At 53.9% G+C, this 17,323-nt stretch overlaps 4 protein-coding genes and 1 non-coding gene across 5 annotated transcripts; 2 read left to right on the plus strand and 3 right to left on the minus strand.

The window, feature by feature from the left end:
* Positions 1 to 206: 206 nt before the first annotated feature.
* Positions 207 to 3,143, plus strand: BU26DRAFT_518934 (uncharacterized protein). The gene is made up of 2 exons (XM_033828923.1): positions 207 to 1,241; positions 1,295 to 3,143. The coding sequence occupies exons 1-2, from the start codon at positions 493 to 495 to the stop codon at positions 2,862 to 2,864; spliced, it is 2,319 nt and encodes a 772-aa protein (XP_033683722.1). The 5' UTR covers positions 207 to 492; the 3' UTR covers positions 2,865 to 3,143.
* On the minus strand, positions 3,014 to 9,228 carry BU26DRAFT_540274 (MFS general substrate transporter). Its single transcript, XM_033831542.1, has 17 exons — positions 8,732 to 9,228; positions 8,529 to 8,624; positions 7,885 to 8,477; positions 7,231 to 7,834; positions 6,675 to 6,738; positions 6,511 to 6,644; positions 6,399 to 6,474; positions 6,271 to 6,365; positions 5,802 to 6,225; positions 5,750 to 5,765; positions 5,678 to 5,704; positions 5,502 to 5,617; positions 4,451 to 5,471; positions 4,307 to 4,408; positions 3,898 to 4,273; positions 3,711 to 3,840; positions 3,014 to 3,653 (listed from the first exon to the last, which is right to left on the minus strand). Exons 1-17 carry the CDS (start codon positions 9,114 to 9,116, stop codon positions 3,365 to 3,367), a joined length of 4,548 nt encoding a protein of 1,515 aa, XP_033683723.1. The 5' UTR covers positions 9,117 to 9,228; the 3' UTR covers positions 3,014 to 3,364.
* Positions 9,229 to 9,730: 502 nt separating this feature from the next.
* Positions 9,731 to 9,834, minus strand: BU26DRAFT_t31. The gene has a single exon. It is a non-coding gene; the product is annotated as a tRNA-Cys (tRNA).
* Positions 9,835 to 10,600: 766 nt separating this feature from the next.
* On the minus strand, positions 10,601 to 12,012 carry BU26DRAFT_518938 (adenine nucleotide alpha hydrolases-like protein). Its single transcript, XM_033828924.1, has 3 exons — positions 11,491 to 12,012; positions 11,015 to 11,432; positions 10,601 to 10,967 (listed from the first exon to the last, which is right to left on the minus strand). The coding sequence occupies exons 1-3, from the start codon at positions 11,700 to 11,702 to the stop codon at positions 10,728 to 10,730; spliced, it is 870 nt and encodes a 289-aa protein (XP_033683724.1). The 5' UTR covers positions 11,703 to 12,012; the 3' UTR covers positions 10,601 to 10,727.
* BU26DRAFT_518939 (thiamine diphosphate-binding protein) lies at positions 12,001 to 17,276 on the plus strand. Its single transcript, XM_033828925.1, has 4 exons — positions 12,001 to 12,322; positions 12,420 to 12,559; positions 12,614 to 16,999; positions 17,050 to 17,276. The coding sequence occupies exons 1-4, from the start codon at positions 12,292 to 12,294 to the stop codon at positions 17,077 to 17,079; spliced, it is 4,587 nt and encodes a 1,528-aa protein (XP_033683725.1). The 5' UTR covers positions 12,001 to 12,291; the 3' UTR covers positions 17,080 to 17,276.
* Positions 17,277 to 17,323: the final 47 nt, after the last annotated feature.

Genomic DNA, 17,323 nt, shown 5'->3' on the forward strand with positions numbered 1-17,323 from the left:
CCACACCTGCCCAGCCCCTCGGGACTCGAAAACGTGCGAGCTGACCCGGCCTGCAGCCTCGCCGAGACGTCATCCGCACACACAGACTCAGCGGCGACTATAGGCGTTCTCTGATGCATGGTGACCCAATGCGCTTTAGCGCTTATGCAGCTTGGTGGCCCTGTGGCTGGCTCACAGCTGGTCTCGCCATCCCCCTCCGCATATGTGCCCCGTCATATCTTTGATGAGCCGCTAAATGCAAGCCATGTTTTCGTCCGTATCGGTATTGCTGCCGCCGCTTGTGCCTCGCAGACTCCTTCGCGACACAAGAACGCAGACAATCGCCCAGACCCGCGCCCGACGTCCCACGAAGGAAAGGTAGCGCGTCGTGCGGTGCGAGTTCACCGACCCCGAAGCAGCGCGTTCAGGTCCAGCGCTGTGCTCATGCATGCCAGCTTCCCCTCTGCCGCTAAATGTCCGTAACACAGTAGAAAACCTCCGAACGCCTTCAGCATGGCTTCTCGGGGAAAGCGCCTGTCTCACTCCTCGCGATCGGCGTCGCCAGATCCCTTCTCTGACCAGTACGACCCTTTCGACCCGCCATTGGACCCCATCGAGATGGCCAGCTTCTCGCGACCATCGATGGACGCACAGAGCACTCCAGACCTTCGCAGAGCTCCTTCACCGGACGAGTCGTCCGCCAGACCATCGCCGTCCAGATCATACTTCCCTACAGCGCGCGGCCATCGGGGAAGCCAGTATGAGCCGGTACAAGGCGTCGAACGGCGAGCGCCGACGGTGCAATCGGCGGCGGCGTCCCTATACTCGTTGAACTCGCTGAATCGCTACAAGACGATGGATGCGGACACGCAGGCACTGGTAGACCGAAGAGCGGGAGAGCTCGCGCAGTGGCATGTGCACTGGATAACGCCAGCGGTGATAGCAGCGCTGTTTGTCGCGGGCTTGATGGCAGCTGTGGGCCACCACCTGTTCTACGTGCATCTGGACGGTCATCCCGCAAAGGACCAGTTGCGAATGATCCGCTACGGGACAGCGCTGGCTTTCTTCGTCAAAAGCACTCTGGTTGGCACGGTTATCATGTGCTACAGACAGCGGATATGGCATACCTTCCGGAAAAAGGCGATGACGATCAAGGGTATTGATGGCCTCTTTTCGGCAACTGAGGACCCGTCTCAATTCTTCTATAACTGGGAGATGATAAGAAACGGAAAGCTGGCGACCTTGATGGCGGCGTGCAGCTGGTGAGCATTGTGAATTTGGGGCGAGACGATCAAGACTGCTAATATGGCTTCAGGCTCATTCCGATAGCATCCGTGCTGTCGCCCGCCTCCTTAACATCAGAGGTGCAAACCTCGTACAACCAAACATTTTGCAAGACCGTCGCTGCTCTAAATTTCACGCACGAGTCGCTTTACAACTTCAGGAACGAAAGTGTATATCCCGGGGCGTCACTCGTCTATTACAACACCACCGACACCGAAGGGAAGGCGCCGAATTATTTCGACTATTACGACCAGCCGTCCAAGAACGCGAGGCGCCTCGCAGTCACCAGCGCGTATTTGAGAAAGCCGGCCACGAACCCAAACGCGTCTATCGACTCGTGCGGCGAACGGTGGAACTGCACCTACTCCATCAACTTCCGGGCCCCGGGGTACAAGTGTGACGAAATTGCAAGTAGCAGCCATCCCGATGCAGGAGATGCTCCCTTCAATCTTAGTATTCTTGCTCCTCAAGGCAGCATGATTTACTATTCGCAGGTGGACTTGGACGACTACAAAAATCCGCAAATCGAAACCAATGACCATGGTGTACCAATCCCACCGCCGCCTTACCCGGAATCCCTGGGTGTGTTCGAGTCGGAGCCCGTTCTCTGGGTAGGCTATGCGATCAAGACCGATAAAGCCTACGATCAGAATTCGCCTTACGCTAAAACGTGGGGCAATGTGCACGAACCCAAAATCTTCAAATGTGTCGCGTATCATACGAATTACACCTTCCACATGAACTATACCGATACCGTTCAGACACACCGGCGGACCCAGCGAGACTTTCTCAACCCCGTCGTTGATACAACCATCACCACAAATCCGTCCAACAACAGCGAGTTTGTGGCCGAGCCTGATTCAAACTTCGTAAGACCACAAGATGCTGAGCCATACAAGCTCACCGCAAGCTACCATGCCATGGGCTCTTTGCTTCGCAATTTCCTCCGCGGTCAGATCAGCTATAATGCTCCGTACTTTGTGACGAAGAGCGATATCTCGGAGACGCGACTCATGGAGGCGAGGACCTCATATCCCCTGGAAGATCTAATGGAGCAGGTGCAGGACCTATACGAAGATATGCTCATCACCCTTCTCAGCGAGCCGCACTTGGTCGTAGCCGACACCCAAAAAGTTCCCTGCCAGAAATCTCGGACGGTCAACGTCTTCGTGTATCACAGAGAAGGCCTCTGGATCGGGTATGCCATTGCCGTCGCATGCACATTCGGCTTCATCTTGGTGGGGGCCTGGGCCATCCATCAAAACGGTGTAGCGTCCGATACCTTGTTCTCCCGCATCTTGGTCACTACCAGGAACCCGACGCTTGATCGGTTGAGCGTCGGCGCTTGTCTCGGAGGCGATCCTTTCCCGAAGGAGCTCAGGGAAACCAAGCTGAGATTTGGCGTTTTGCTCGAAGAAGATCCAAGAGAGGGCCCGCTTGGGAAGGTGGAGCATTGCTGTTTCGGTGCCGCGGGCGAGACGAAGGACATTGTGAAATATGGTACATATGCTGGGTTGAAGGGGTGGAGAAAAGACATCGAGGAAGAGGTTGGCGATGCCAGCGAGAAAGAACCATTGCTCGAACTAGTCAAGGAGACGTAGAACCTACACCGGATCAGCGCTCTGTATATCACCGACCGGCATGAACAGCAATAACGACGCAACGACACTAAAATAATGACGGCTAATGGACGCATCTTGGAGGTTGAACGGAGTATCTTCGCGGCGCCTTTGCATGCGATTATTGGCACCTAATATCGCGGAGAGATAAGGAATGCTACCTAGTGTATAATCGCATCGATCTTGATCTCAGCTACTTGGTTTTTCGGTTGCAAGATACCCGTTCCGTAGCTTCTCTTTTGCGAAATTCAATTTCAGATATGAAACTCGATTCGATATCATTATCGTGATGCATTACTTGCTCGAGTTCATGATGTGGCCAGCCTAACGTACAGTATGTACTTTCGCATAGCCCTTGACCCTATTACCACGGAAGCGCATCGCTGAAAACGCTGCCAAAAGCCTCCAGTAAGCCACTCTTTCCCAATCCTCAACACGACAATCTACCTCTCCCATGCTTGAATTGCACCTAGAGCTACTACCTACCTCACGGGCAACTGATTCTGCCACTCGGGATCCACCTTGCTCTGCTTGAAAAAGCTCTTGCCCCTCAACCACTGCCTGTACGCCTTGTACCTCTTCTTGCCGCCATCCTGCTCCTCCACATCCAGCGGGTTGTCCTTGACGTTGAGAAACTCTTCGAACTCCTCGATGTCTTCTTCCGCGGTCTGGAACTTGCCGTTACCGGCACCGGCGTGGAAGGCTGGCAGGTCATGATGATGGTGATGTTGGGCAGAATGTGGATAGTGCGGGTGTTGGTGCGGATAGAGGCTGTAGTTCGAGGGAATGTGTGGGTGGGGGTAGGGGTGTGCCGATGGGTGCGAGAACGGGATGTTTATGGAGTGGCCAGCGGCAGAGGTGGGCCGCGTGCTGAAAGAGCGGATAGAGGACGTATCGGTGTCGAGGGGGGGGAGGTCGGTGGTCAAGGGCCGGATGGAGGCTGTTTCTGGATCGCGAGCTGGGTGTGGGAGTCTGCCCTCGGACATGCATAAGTACTCGTAGAACTCCAGCGCACTGGGATCATCTGCGCTTGGCGTCTCGCCGCTCACGACGAGCGGCAGGTGAAGCGGGTGCTCGATATAGCGACTGTATTCATCCTCCTCAGCTCCGGAAACAGAAGGATTGAGACTGTTTTCGTGGAACTGCGCAAGTGTCCATTGATGTATGAGCGACTTGTCGGCGGGTTTGAAGGGCTTGCTGAAGCTGGAAACGCCCGTCGAGGTCGAGTTGGTGAGGGAGGGGAAGGTCCCAGTGACCGCCGGCGCCGAAGATGGCATATAGGGTTCAAAATGCCTATCTCGAAGGATAGATTGTTTAATGGGTGAGCCGGTTTCAGGGATGTTGAGATGGATGTCTCTACGGCGACGAGAAATGATGCTGTCTCTACGGGACTCCGTTTCGCTGCAGGGGTCCAGGATGGTTACGCCTTTTCGCGGCGGCTTCTTTCCTGGGGAGCTCTGATCATGCTGCTTCTTGCGGACGACAAAGGGAGAGACGTCACGGTGACGCGACGGGTGCGTAGTGTCCTTGAAGTCTTTCGGGGGGCAATTCAGTCGGAAGGCGTACACTTTGAGGAAGGAAGTCACCGCTAGCGGACGGTAATATTCCAGCCAATAGTCGTCATAGGAAGCGACGCCCTCTTGTGCCAGCTGGAGTTGCTTCTTACAAGGTGCGGTTGAAGCAGGAAGTTCTCGTGGTCGAAGATTGTCCGGACTGTACCAGTGTATGTAGTCTCTTCTGGGTTTGATCAACAACGCGCGTGGATCTTCGTGGTGGAGGTAATAGTCTGTCGTGAGATCCCAAAGCATAGGCTGGCCCTGTGTAAAGATATAGTTTCCTAGGAAGAGATTGTACGCTTCTTGACGTTGAGAGTCAAGGAACGAGTTGTGATAGTACCGCTTGAAGCTCTCCACCATGTCTCGCGAGCTACTCTGCCACTGGTTGATCTTTCGGTAGGTAGCCATTGTGTTGACCAGGTGGGAGCCTCCGTATTGCATAGCTATTGCGTCTCCATGGCCGTGGAACATTTGAGTGAAGATATCGACGCAGTCCGTATCATAATCCACCGTGTTTCCTGCAATGATACCCAGAGCTTGGAGCTGTCGTCCGAGCGCTCGCTTTGCAATAACGAATTGGGCGGCGTTTGTTCGATCGAGGCAGTCAATGCAGTTCGTCCTCGCCACTCCGTTTTGAACCTGTGGTGAGTCCAATTCGTGATCGCCGTTATGGAAGAACCCAGTCTTTCGAAGTACTTTCTCTGCAATCTGCTCTAGAGTGCCTATAACGTCCCCACCCCGCGTCTTGGAAGCCCGAGCCATATCGAACGCCTCGTAAAGGATCTTCTTGTCCTTCGGCAACGACTGGTTGAGATAATCAAGTGCGCGCTTATACTCGTGAAGGAGTTTCGATTCTCGCGGCGTCCGTTCTCGCTGCTTAATCAAATTGATTACGTATACCGGAGCCCCGTATCTCTCGAAGAGATTGTCGAAGTGGAGCGCCGCGGCGCTGAAGAAAGGATCTGGCAAGTTCAGGTCGATGTCCGGTTTGGGAGTAACCCCAGTGTTATCCTGCGTCCAATAAAGTGGAATACTACCGCGGTGCTGAACGTACGAAGTGTACGTTGGATTCGCGTACAGTCGCGGCCCAGGCGCATGGAATGAGGTGGTGAGCGCCTCGGAAACGATCTGCTCGGTTTCTACATCATTGGCTACGTAGCCTAGATCGTTTGTTCCGCGCTTTAGAAACCGGGCACCTGCGAAGAACCTCGACCGCCTTGCTAGGAGTGTGAGGTACACTCTGCGCCCGAATACATCGAGCGATGACTGATCAATGTAGCCATGGATGACAGGATGACACCAGTCGTAGACATTCTTGAGAACGTCGCTGGCGGGCTCCAGAAGGTAATGATTCCATACGAACATGTCCTGGTAGTCGCGGTTCGGGTGCTCCCGGCCTTCATTCAGCGCTGTCCTCTCGCGAATGATGTTTTCCTGGAGGTTTCTGGTGATGTTGTATGAGTAGCTGAAGTAGAAAAATCGTGTCAGGTCCAGGCTATTGAGAATTGTGAGAAACTTGGCTTCGTCCGGGTTTCGATCCTTTTGGAATCGAGATGTAGCGCCAGTCGTGAGCGGTATCAGCTCAGTCCCGTCGACCTGGTAGATGTAGTGGCCGCCTAGCATAGCGACCTGGGCCCTTTTCGTGATGAGAAGCATGTAGTAAGCTTCGGTGAATCTGATGAAACCCAACAAGCCCCAGGTGCTGCACTTGAGCTTCATGCCTCCGGTTCCCTTGTTGCCGTCGTCGATAGCATTGAGAAGCTGATTCATCTCTCGCTTGTCGTATACTATATCGTCCTCAACGATGCTGAGATGGCCGGGCGGCGCAGTACGATCAATTTTCAAGACCCGGTAGTGCTTGTCCATATTGTCCGCTCCCACGAGGTAATACCGGGAGCTCGTTTCGTACAGTGAGAACTTGTGCATCCTGTTAATCCCGTCTTCGCCGACCTTTTCGTACACAGCAGCTTTATTCTTTTGCATGGCTGCTGGACTTGATGACCTCTGAAACGAGACTGGGACAGCAGGATCCTCATCTTCGCCATCGAATCTCATGGACTCCGTGTCCCCACGCGGCATCCCCGGGGCCTTTTCCACGTCAGCCTCGGGCTTGAAGTCGATAGTAGTGACATCATTCTTGGCTGTAATCTCTTGGGTGCCGTTGGCGATTGACGACTTTTCTGACTCCTCGTACTTTTCTTGGGAGCTCTCCTGAGTTCCTGCCGTTTTTGTTGACCCGGCTTTGGAGCTTGGCCGTTCGTTCATCTCGGCCTTTGATTTTGAGCTCTCCATGTCGAACTCTCCGACAGATTCAAGCGTCTAGGGGCCCCGCTTTTGCTGGAGGCGCGTCACGGGCACATGATTGCTTGTCTGAGACACCGGACTGTAGCTCCACGTGGATGCCAGTGATAGGATCGGCTGTTCGTTTGAGCTCCTGTGCCTGCCAGACGAGGAACAGACGAGAATGTTCAGGAGTGATCGTGTTTATTCGCTAGGAAACCGATATGTTGCTGTTGAGGTGCTTGTGGAAAGGAGCGCCATTCCGTTTTGGGTTTCATGATATCACGGTCTTGGCGTGGGTCAAAGCGCAAACACCTCACCACGTGAGCCTTGTCCTAGGCCACTTCCTTCATGAGGACCGTCTCGGACTTGATATCAGAAAATGGTCTTGAGAATGCATCATGCCATGAAGAAGAATCATCTACGGATATTCGAACCGTAGAATTTATCATTTCACATTACCACCTATATCATATAAACGAACGGCTTCCTCTCCTCCTTCGCCATCCCACCCTCCTCAAGTGGTATTCCCGCATACTCGCCTCCCCCTTTCTCCTCCACCAACCTCCGATTCTGCCTCTTCAACACCGCCCTCAGCACCCCCGCCAATACTCCCACCAAAAGCATAAAAGCCGCGCAGATCGCCATACCCCTGACATACCACGGCCCGTCCTCTTTCGGGAAGATACTCGTCCCCACCAACGGCCCCATCTGCCCTATCACATTCATTATAGCAACACCGGTGCCCTTTTTGCTATCGCTCTCTTGATTGTTGATGGTCCAGGTTATGATGATGGTGATGGCGGAGAAGAAGCCTGCGGCGGCGGGATAGAGCGCGAGGTATCGGATGGTTGTATTCTGGGATTGATAGTAGCCCGAGATGGCTATGGTGCCGTAACCGATGGTGGCGAGGATGGAATGAAGGATGATGAAGGCTGAGCGCGACTGAAGGCGGTCGGAGAAGTATGCTGTCACTAATACTATGATGAACGAGAAGAAGTAAGGAGGTGCAGATAATGCTTGGGCCGTGATTGACTTGTGACCCATGTCGCGTATTATGGTGGGCAGAAAGACGGGCATGGAGCTGAATGCGACATTGCAGCTAAAGAACATGAACTACCATCGCTTAGCTTCTTTGATTGCCAACTAAACAAGGATGGGCTTACGGCAGTGAGGTAGCACTTGGGGTCCTTAAGTGTCTGAAACACCTCACGGATATTGACGCCCCGCCTTCTTTCCGTTCCGGTCTCGTATTTCTCTCTGATCTGCTCCTCCTCTTCGTTTTCTTTTTCCGCCCTAAGCCGTAGCACCGCGACCTCTCTTTGCCTGGGAGTCAGCCACTTCGCCACGCCTGGGCCATCCGGCACGAAATCCCAGGCCCAGACAGCAACCAGCACGCTGGGGAACCCTTCTAGCAGGAATAACAGCCTCCACGGACTAAGTGGTCCATGTTCGCCAACTTTTGTGATTAGCCATGCTAAAGCGCCCGCGAAAGACGCCGAAAGCGGACTCGCCGAAATGAAAAGGCCGGTTCTGAATGCCAGTTCACGCCGCCGGAAGAAGAAGGATAGGTAGAAAGGGACGCCCGGGCCGAATGCTGCTTCGCCAATACCAAGGAGCGCTCGAAGGAAGAGGAGAAAGCTGAAAGATGTCGCGACTGCTTGTGCCGACGCTATTATGCCCCAAGCTAGTATACAGATCGAGATGTAGATGTGAGGTGGAACTATTCGATACATGAGCGTCATCCATTCAAACGTTACTGCGCTCCCCATTAGTAAGTGTCACGTAAGGTCTTGATGTGGGTACTGACTGTACGTTATATAAAATGCCCAAAGCAGCCACTCGTACTGAGCAGAGCTAAGATTCAGATCCTCAACAAGCCCTGCTATCCGAGCATTGCCAATATCTGTTGCCCAATGTTAGCAAGGGCCCATCTCAATCACCCACTTGCGCATATTGCAATCTTCAGCGTGTGCCTTCCTATCTATCTTTCCCAAACCAGAAACAACTCACTCGACCGATCTAAAAAGCTCAAACAATAAAGCAATGCCATAAAGAGCACCAGCTTCCTGTCCAGCTTCCTCAACACCGCCCGATCCTCATCCGGCGTATAAAGCTCAAAACTCTGCACCGAGCTTATCGAGAATCGCCGTGGACTAGGTAGCAGGCTCGCGTTCTCCGCGTGCGGGACGCGAAGGGCATCGTGGTCTGCTTCGCGGGCATTTCCGGCGGGGGAAATAGGATGTAGTTCGTAGGCTTCGGTACCGTCTTCTATTAGGGGTAGGGCGTCCGAGGAGCGCGAGGAGCGCGGGGATGGTGTTGGTTGAGGGGGGCTGTCATCTGTGCTCGCGAAGGATTCGAGGGGATTACGGACGGGTGGAGAGTAGGGGGCTGGCATGGTGCCAGTTAGGTGTCCTTTCCAGAGGTGAGATAGGAAATGGTTTCATTACATGAAGAAGGGAAGCGTTTCGTTTGTGATGAAAACAGCGCCCAGCAAAAGGAGAGCTGAGCGTCCCTGGATGACGCGCATGAGGGATCCGTGCACGCTACCCCAGATCTTCTAGGGCTGATTATTCGCCCACAATTTGAACAAATGATCCAAGATAATTCAATATTGATACATTTGTTGCACTCTTCCCATCAAGCTTTGCTCGGATTTCCTGTGTATCCTTCTGAGCAAGCAAGCATGACCGATCAATTCAAGGTGCCAGAAACAGGTATTCTGAACTGGAGTGGCTATCTAATAGTAACCAAAGTATAGATGGATAGATGCGGGCAATTGTATATTAATTATCATATGATCGAAACGCGTGTATCTTCTATTTTTTACTCCACTGTTTGATTCATGGTGTTGGCTCATGGACTAAAAGTAAAGGTACTAGCAAAGTCCCAAAGCTGAGGAGGCAGCCTTAAAGGGGTAGGCGCAGGAGAGCAAAAGCCACATGTCCCACGCAAAAGAAAGATTCACTCAAAAAAATAAACGCTTGTCCCAAGAGACGAAGCTAGGGATAGAGGGCCGAACCGGAGTCGAACCGGTGACTTCGGGAAGGCAGTATGAAGCGACGTATAGAGGTCACGGGCTGCAGTCCTACACTCTACCACTGAGTTACCGGCCCATTTTGTTGAATTTTGAAATTGAATATCATATAACCATATGTCAGATTTCCATTGTGCGTCCTGGGCGGTTACGGCATGTGGATGTGAGAGATGACGCATATTGTGTCTTTTTCTGCCTGTGTGCTGGCTCGCTCGCTCGCTCGCTCGGCTGCCTCACCAATCGACTGGCCCGCAACACCACCGTTGCTTTGTCCCTTACTTCCGCCCGAGCGGCCGCATGAACTTTTACCCATGACAGGGAAGGAATTACATTTCTACAGCACAGCAAATCAAATCAAATTAGATTATGAAGAAGCATTTTTTGTAGCTTTTGGCTTTTCGTGGATCTTGTAGGACCCGATGATTGCAAGTTAATTTTCACGTCAAGTTTATTATGGTGCAGTGAACATAGACAATAGGGGCAAAGAAGCGGACCCCATGTACAAGCTTGCTTGAGAAGTCCTCGGGAAGAGACAGCAGGAACCGGGGATTGGGATCGACTGGATGGCATGTGCACGATTCACTCGTTACTACCAACGCACCCTTAGAAAAGACCTGCCCCGGATGCCCCGAAGCGCCGAAGCAGTGCTCAATTCTACAGCGGACTGTCCTCTGCAGTGCTTCTGGGGGTAGTCAACAAGATTTACCCGATCGATCCCGTCTATGAAGGGGAAAGGACTAGGCTTGATCTTCTACCCCGGCATCATCACTGTAAGCGTACCGACTTTGAAGCTAGGCGAGCGAAGCCGTGCAGTGATGAGGATAGGCAATAGAACCTCTGAGATTGCGGAATCTAAATGCTTCTATTCAGGAGTGTGTATTTGCTATGGATATTCTCATACGCCGAAGACGCCCATATGTGATCAATCCCTCCGGATATGAATGGCTTGCTATATTTACAGTCGCCGTCCCCTTATCTGTCTCTCCCCAGTCGCTCCTCATAGTCATCGATCAACTCGTACGCAGGCCGGTACTTGGGCGTGCTGGTGCCGTTGCCGTTGCCGTTGGCGTATCCGTTCGAAGCGATGCCGTTCGCCATATGACTAGACTTGCGGGCGAGCGCAGGGTTCGGGTGGGTATCGTCGGTTCCACCCAGCGAGGTGTAGCCGCGATCGTAAAGCTTGCAATAAGGGATGTTTAGATGTCGGATGAACTGTGCAAAGTCAGCGAGTAAACCAACTGACACTTCAATCTACTCACAGTCCAGATGTCTACATAGTGCCAGTCTATAACAGGGTGTATGCGCATAAAGTCTGGCCAGCCGTGATCGGTAGGATCGAAGTGCTTTAAATGCTCGCCGTGCGGATCCGTCCGCCGTGTACCAACAAATATCGCCTTGACTTGGGGCGTGTCGTGCAGATAGTCTGCAAATGCGGCTTTCATAGGCTTCGCATATTCGAGCAGCGAAAGCGAGTACGTCTGGACGCTGGACGTTACGAAGTCTTCTACTTCCTGGAAAGGATGCGGCGCCTGGATGTAGACGCACTTGATGGCAGTCTCGGGGGTGGCATTCGGGTTCGCGGGGGTCAGGCCCTTCTTATGGAGGGCGCATAGATATAGGATTAAGAGGACGAGGCAGTCCTTGCCGCCGTTGTACGCAAGGGAGAGCTCCGGCAGACTGTTGCGCGCCCGTCAGCTTTCCGATGTCTTTCCGAAGACGAAGCAATACAGCATACGTGTACTTGTCCAAAGCCTCTGCAATCACGCCCAGCGACATCGCCGTCTGCTCTTGCACGCTCTTCACCCTCGCAGAAACATTCTTCTCGCCCAGGAATGCGGTGATGCGGCCATGTATCCTTGCGCACAGCTCCGGAAACGGCAGCGGGCTGTCGGAGACGAGGGGCGAGGCGGGCACGTCAACGTCGCGGGCGGAGTCTCCAGTGGTCATCGCGGAGGAGCTGCAGACTCGACATGAGACGCAGAAGGGACGGGCTAAGTGGCGGCCAGGGCTCGGTTTCGAGTACTCAAGACATGCTGCGGCTGTCGGAGCGCTGGCGGGCGATGAGCGGAGGTGGAAGCGTCGGCTACGAGTTATCGATATCGGCAGCTCGGCCCCTCTGAGTGCGGCTGTGGCGGGGGTGCGCCTCCACCGGCCCATTCAGCAGCCAGATTGCCGTCTTTGCGCTGCACGACCGTAACGGCGGGCTTAGGCGTCGGCCAAATGATGTGCACACCACTGCCCCACGCATTGCCCTTCTCTGCCTGCGAGGGAATGAGTAAACCGGCCGTGAACGGGCAGGCGTTCCTGACAAAACGGCGTCGCTGTATTGGGCCCCGCCCTCGTGCCCAGCGCAGGGACTAGGGAGCGACTAGAGATGACGCGATCTCGGCCTTGTCTAATTCGGCAAAACTGTTCACGCCTTCAGTCAAAAAGTAGTTGCCGCTGCCGTTCTGCTATATTACATGCCGACGAGCGCACATACTTCAACCGCCCTCTCCCATTGCCCTCTGGATCCTCGCAGCCATTGAGTTTCGCTATGGGTTCTATCACGACTGCTGGAGAGGCCGGTATGTGCCCCTCATCTGCCCCGAAGCTCAACATGCGAGTAGCTGCTCGGGGCCCCAATTACAAATACCTGGTCGCTAACTCGAAGTCTTCACGTAGTGGCGCGCATTGCTCATCTTGCCAGCGATGTAATCGTCTCCGTCCAGCCCTCCCTCGCAGCCCATTCCGAGTTCTCAGAGTCGCTCCGACAGCTTGAGAAGAGCAAGACGCCGAGTGTTGTAGCGAAGCAGCAGCCAGAGGTACTATCCCGTATAGCAATTGGAAACGGAAAGCGTCTGACAAGAATTGCTTAGGTCGTTGCTGTCCGAGAAAATGCGGATCCGCTTCTCTCGTGCTTCACGCCGATTCGCCGAGGCAAGCTAACCTCCGTGACCACCACCTCCGCGATCCTCGTAAAATCGATACCGCACCTATACAAGCTCGCCCAGTACCCGGTCGTCATCCACGTGTCGGTCCAGCCCGCCGGCTTCCCAGACTTCTCAGATATCACATCCATCAGGCAATGCGGCTTCACATTCCTTCAGTCGGAAACGCTGCAGCAAGCGCAGGACATTGCATTGACTGCCCATGCGCTGGCCATCAAGTCCGGAAAGGGCGTAATACACTTCTTCGACTCGAGCTCTCTTGCATTCAGCAAGGAGATTCCGTATGAAGACAAGGAGCTCCTTCGCAGAGTCATAGATCTGGACGCTGCCGCTGCTTTCCAGAGCTCTAAATCGGAGCAGACTTCGCTGTATGCAGATGATGGAAGAAGCGCAACCTTGTCCGTTGCCCGCAGTCAGGCCAATGCTGCCCCACCGGCACCCGTAGACTCCACCGACCATGGACGGACACTGCCAATCCCGGAGAGGAACAGTGCGAGAGCAGACTCCTCTGCGGGCTCCTCAAGACGCGAGTCCAGCACTGCTAGCGGCGCAACTCAGTCGTCAGCCACAACCGTAGAATCATTAGCCGCGAGACCTATCTCGTCAGAAGATATCTACCGCTTCGCCTCCCAGATATGGGCCAACATCAAGGAAGCTACTGGCCGATCTTACGATGCCTTTGAGTACACTGGTCCTGCGAAAGCAGAGGCTGCGATATTCCTCTTTGGCGCCGACACCTCCATGTTTGCCGAGGAAATCGATACAGTCGATGAGTCCGAGAGTTATGCGAATGCAGGCATCATCACAGCGCGGATGTACCGGCCGTGGTTAGGCGCCTCTTTGGCGCCACTGCTCCCTCAGTCCATCAAGCGCATCGCCGTCCTCGAACAGGTCCGGCGGAAGACCACCCGGTGGGGCCCTGTGCTCTTGGATTTGCTAATGTCCGTAAAATCGAGCGGCGGAAACTCACCTATGATTGTCGGCTATCAACTGGGCTATATCAACGGCAAGACTGTGCGGCAAGCGCTCCGAGGCGTCTTCCAGAACCTCATGAGCGAGTCACCTGTGCAGAATCTTCAGATTGGTAACCTCGACGGGCCGGAGCCGCAGGAAACAAAGCTTCAGCAGCCTGCCTTGGAGAATGCTTATATGAAAATCCTGAACCAGGTCTTCGGCGAGAAACTGCACATTGCGAATCAGTTGAGCGCACAACACGCTGGCATCTCTAATCAGACATCCTCGAGCCCGGAATACGGCTTTGGATCCTTGATTGCGCGAAAAGAACACCGAAAGCGCTTTGTCGATGAAGTTCGAGCTGCTTCGAAGAGCAACGACTTCGTTACGAAGGCTCCGCTTGAGTGGCTAGCCAAGTGGGCTTTGGATGCGGACAATGGTGACAAAGCAAACGAATTAGCACCTGAAGTAATTGCTCGACTAAGCAATGACGGATCCTCCGCGGCCAATCAGCTCCTTTCCTCCAAGGGTCTTTTCTACCGCGAGTCGCCGTGGTTGATTGGCTCGGATGCCTGGGCCTATGACCTTGGAAATTCCGGTGTCCACCATGTACTTGCTTCTGGCGAAAACGTAAACATGCTGATCGTTGACTCTCAGCCGTACTCTGAGCGAGCTGCCGCTGATGCTACAAGGCGGAAGAAGGACATTGGCTTGTATGCCATGAACTTTGGTAATGCCTATGTCGCATCGGTCGCCGTCTATAGCTCCTATACTCAGGTCTTGGAGGCCATGATTGAGGCCGACAAGTTCGATGGTCCCTCCGTGGTCCTTGCCTACCTGCCATATGAGAAGGAGAACGACTCTCCTCTGACAGTCCTGCAAGAGACGAAAAAGGCGGTCGATGTCGGATACTGGCCGCTGTATAGGTGGGATCCACGTGGCGACGAGAAGGGCGAACCAAACTTCCAGCTCGATTCCGAGAGGATCAAGCAGGAGCTGGAGGAGTTCCTCAGGCGCGACAATTACATGTCGCAGCTCATGAAGAGACACCCAGAGTTCTCCGCTAACCTCTCAGGCTCCTACGGGGCTGAGGTCAGGCAACTCCAGAAGAGGAAGGCTAAAGATGCTTACAGCAAGCTTCTTGATGGCCTTGCTGGAGACCCAATGACGGTACTTTTCGCATCCGACAACGGTAACTCGGAGAACCTTGCGAAGCGCCTAGCAAGACGGGGTAAGGCTCGAGGTCTAAAGACAATGTGCATGGCCATGGACGACTACCCGCTTGAGGACTTTTCCGGCGAGCAGAACGTCGTTCTCATTACCAGTGTGGCCGGTCAAGGAGAGTTCCCTCAGAATGGCAGGACATTCTGGGAGCATGTCAAGGATTCGACTGATTTGGATCTCGCCACTGTCAACTTCGCCGTTTTCGGTCTTGGTGACAGCCATTACTGGCCGCGCAAGGAGGACAAGATCTATTACAACAAGCCCGCCAAAGATCTCCATGCTCGGTTAGTAACCCTCGGAGGTAACGCATTGACAGAATGTGGTCTCGGAGATGATCAGGATCCAGATGCCTACCAGACTGCATACTCCGAATGGGAGCCTAAGCTTTGGCAAGCCCTTGGTGTCGACAAGGTCGAGGGTTTGCCAGAGGAGCCGCCACCAATCACCAACGAGGATATCAAGGCCGCTTCAAATTACCTACGGGGTACTATCGAGGAAGGTCTGCAGGATACCACGACCGGCGCCATCTCAGCTAGCGACCAGCAGCTCACCAAATTTCATGGGACGTACATGCAGGACGACCGAGACCTCCGCGACGAGCGAAAGGCACAAGGGCTGGAGCCAGCCTACTCGTTCATGATCCGATGCCGACTCCCCGGTGGCGTTGCTACGCCCAAGCAATGGATCCAGATGGACGAGATCAGCACAAAGCTCGGAAACGAGACCATGAAGCTCACTACGCGACAAACATTCCAGTTCCACGGTGTTGTCAAGGGCAAGCTCAAGCCCGCGATGCAAGCTATCAATAGGGCGCTAATGACCACGATTGCGGCTTGCGGCGATGTCAACCGTAACGTCATGTGCAGCTCTCTGCCCGAGCATTCAAGCTTCCATTCAGAGGTGCACGCCGTCTCGCAGAAGATCAGCGACCACCTCCTTCCCTCCACCACTGCCTACCACGAGATTTGGCTTGAGGACGACGAGACCAAGGAGAAGCGAAAGGTTGCCGGTGAAGCTGTACAAGACCATGAGCCGCTCTATGGCCCGACCTACCTCCCTCGAAAGTTCAAGATCACGATCGCTATCCCTCCTCACAACGATACAGACGTATACGCACACGACATCGGTCTCATTGCGATCAAGGGCGCTAACGGCCACCTTGAAGGCTTCAACGTTCTTGCTGGCGGTGGCATGGGCGTCACCCACAACAACAAAAAGACATACCCGCGCACCGGCAGCATGCTCGGCTACGTGCCCGCCAACGTCGCTCACATTGTCTGCGAGAAGATCATGCTCGTCCAAAAGGATAATGGTGACCGCCAAAACCGCAAGCACGCGCGTCTAAAGTACACCATCGATGACATGGGCGTCGACGTCTTCCGCGGCAAGGTCGAAGAGCTCTGGGGCGACCAATTCGCTGATCCAAAACACTTCAAGTTCGACTCCAACATCGACACATTCGGCTGGCAGAAGGACGAGAATGGCCTTAACCACTTTACTTTCTTCATTGAGAACGGGCGCATCGAAGACACTCCGGACTTCCCGATGAAGACTGGGCTCATTGAGGTCGCGAAAGCGCACAAGGGCGAATTTAGGCTGACGGGCAACCAGCATCTCATCCTGTCCAATGTCGCGGATGAGGACCTGCCAGCTATGAAAGACCTGCTCAAGAAGTACAAGCTTGACAACACGAACTTCTCCGGCATGAGGCTGAGCAGCTCTGCTTGCGTAGCCTTCCCAACCTGCGGTCTTGCAATGGCGGAATCGGAGCGCTACCTCCCCGAACTCATCACGAAGCTCGAGTCTACGCTCGAAGAGGCAGGCTTGCGGCAAGACAGCATCGTCATGCGCATGACGGGCTGTCCCAATGGATGCGCTCGCCCCTGGTTGGCGGAGGTAGCCTTCGTCGGCAAGGCCTACGGCGCGTACAACATGTACCTCGGTGGCGGCTACCATGGTCAGCGACTTAATAAACTCTACAGGAGTTCCATCAAGGAAGACGAGATCTTGGACATCATGAGGCCGATGATCAAGCACTACGCTAAGGATCGGCAGCCTGGGGAGAAGTTCGGAGACTTCGTTATCCGAACGGGGTATATCCATGAGACGACGCATGGAACGAACTTCCACGAAAACGTAAGCGGACGTCCTAAGTCCTTGAAAGCTTGAGCTAACCGATACCACAGACTGCGGAAGAGGAGTCAGACGAGGAATAGTCATCTGCCAAGGCGGGCAAAGAGGAAAGAAAGGGTAGATGCGACTGTCTTCCATTCGTTAACATGCATATGCTAACCGGATGCGGCGGTGGTTCAAGTCATTTCACGGCGTTGGCGGTTGGCAAAATTGCATGTTTCCGTGTCTACGTAGGACCATGTATTATGTCTTATAATCAAGATCAAGCCTTGCAACCGACACTGAGAACGATACCACATGTTTGCCGTACGTCGTGTGCATGGATTG

This window comes from Trematosphaeria pertusa (genome assembly GCF_010094035.1).
Source record: "Trematosphaeria pertusa strain CBS 122368 unplaced genomic scaffold BU26scaffold_7, whole genome shotgun sequence".
In the NCBI taxonomy this organism is placed as follows: Eukaryota; Fungi; Ascomycota; class Dothideomycetes; order Pleosporales; family Trematosphaeriaceae; genus Trematosphaeria; species Trematosphaeria pertusa.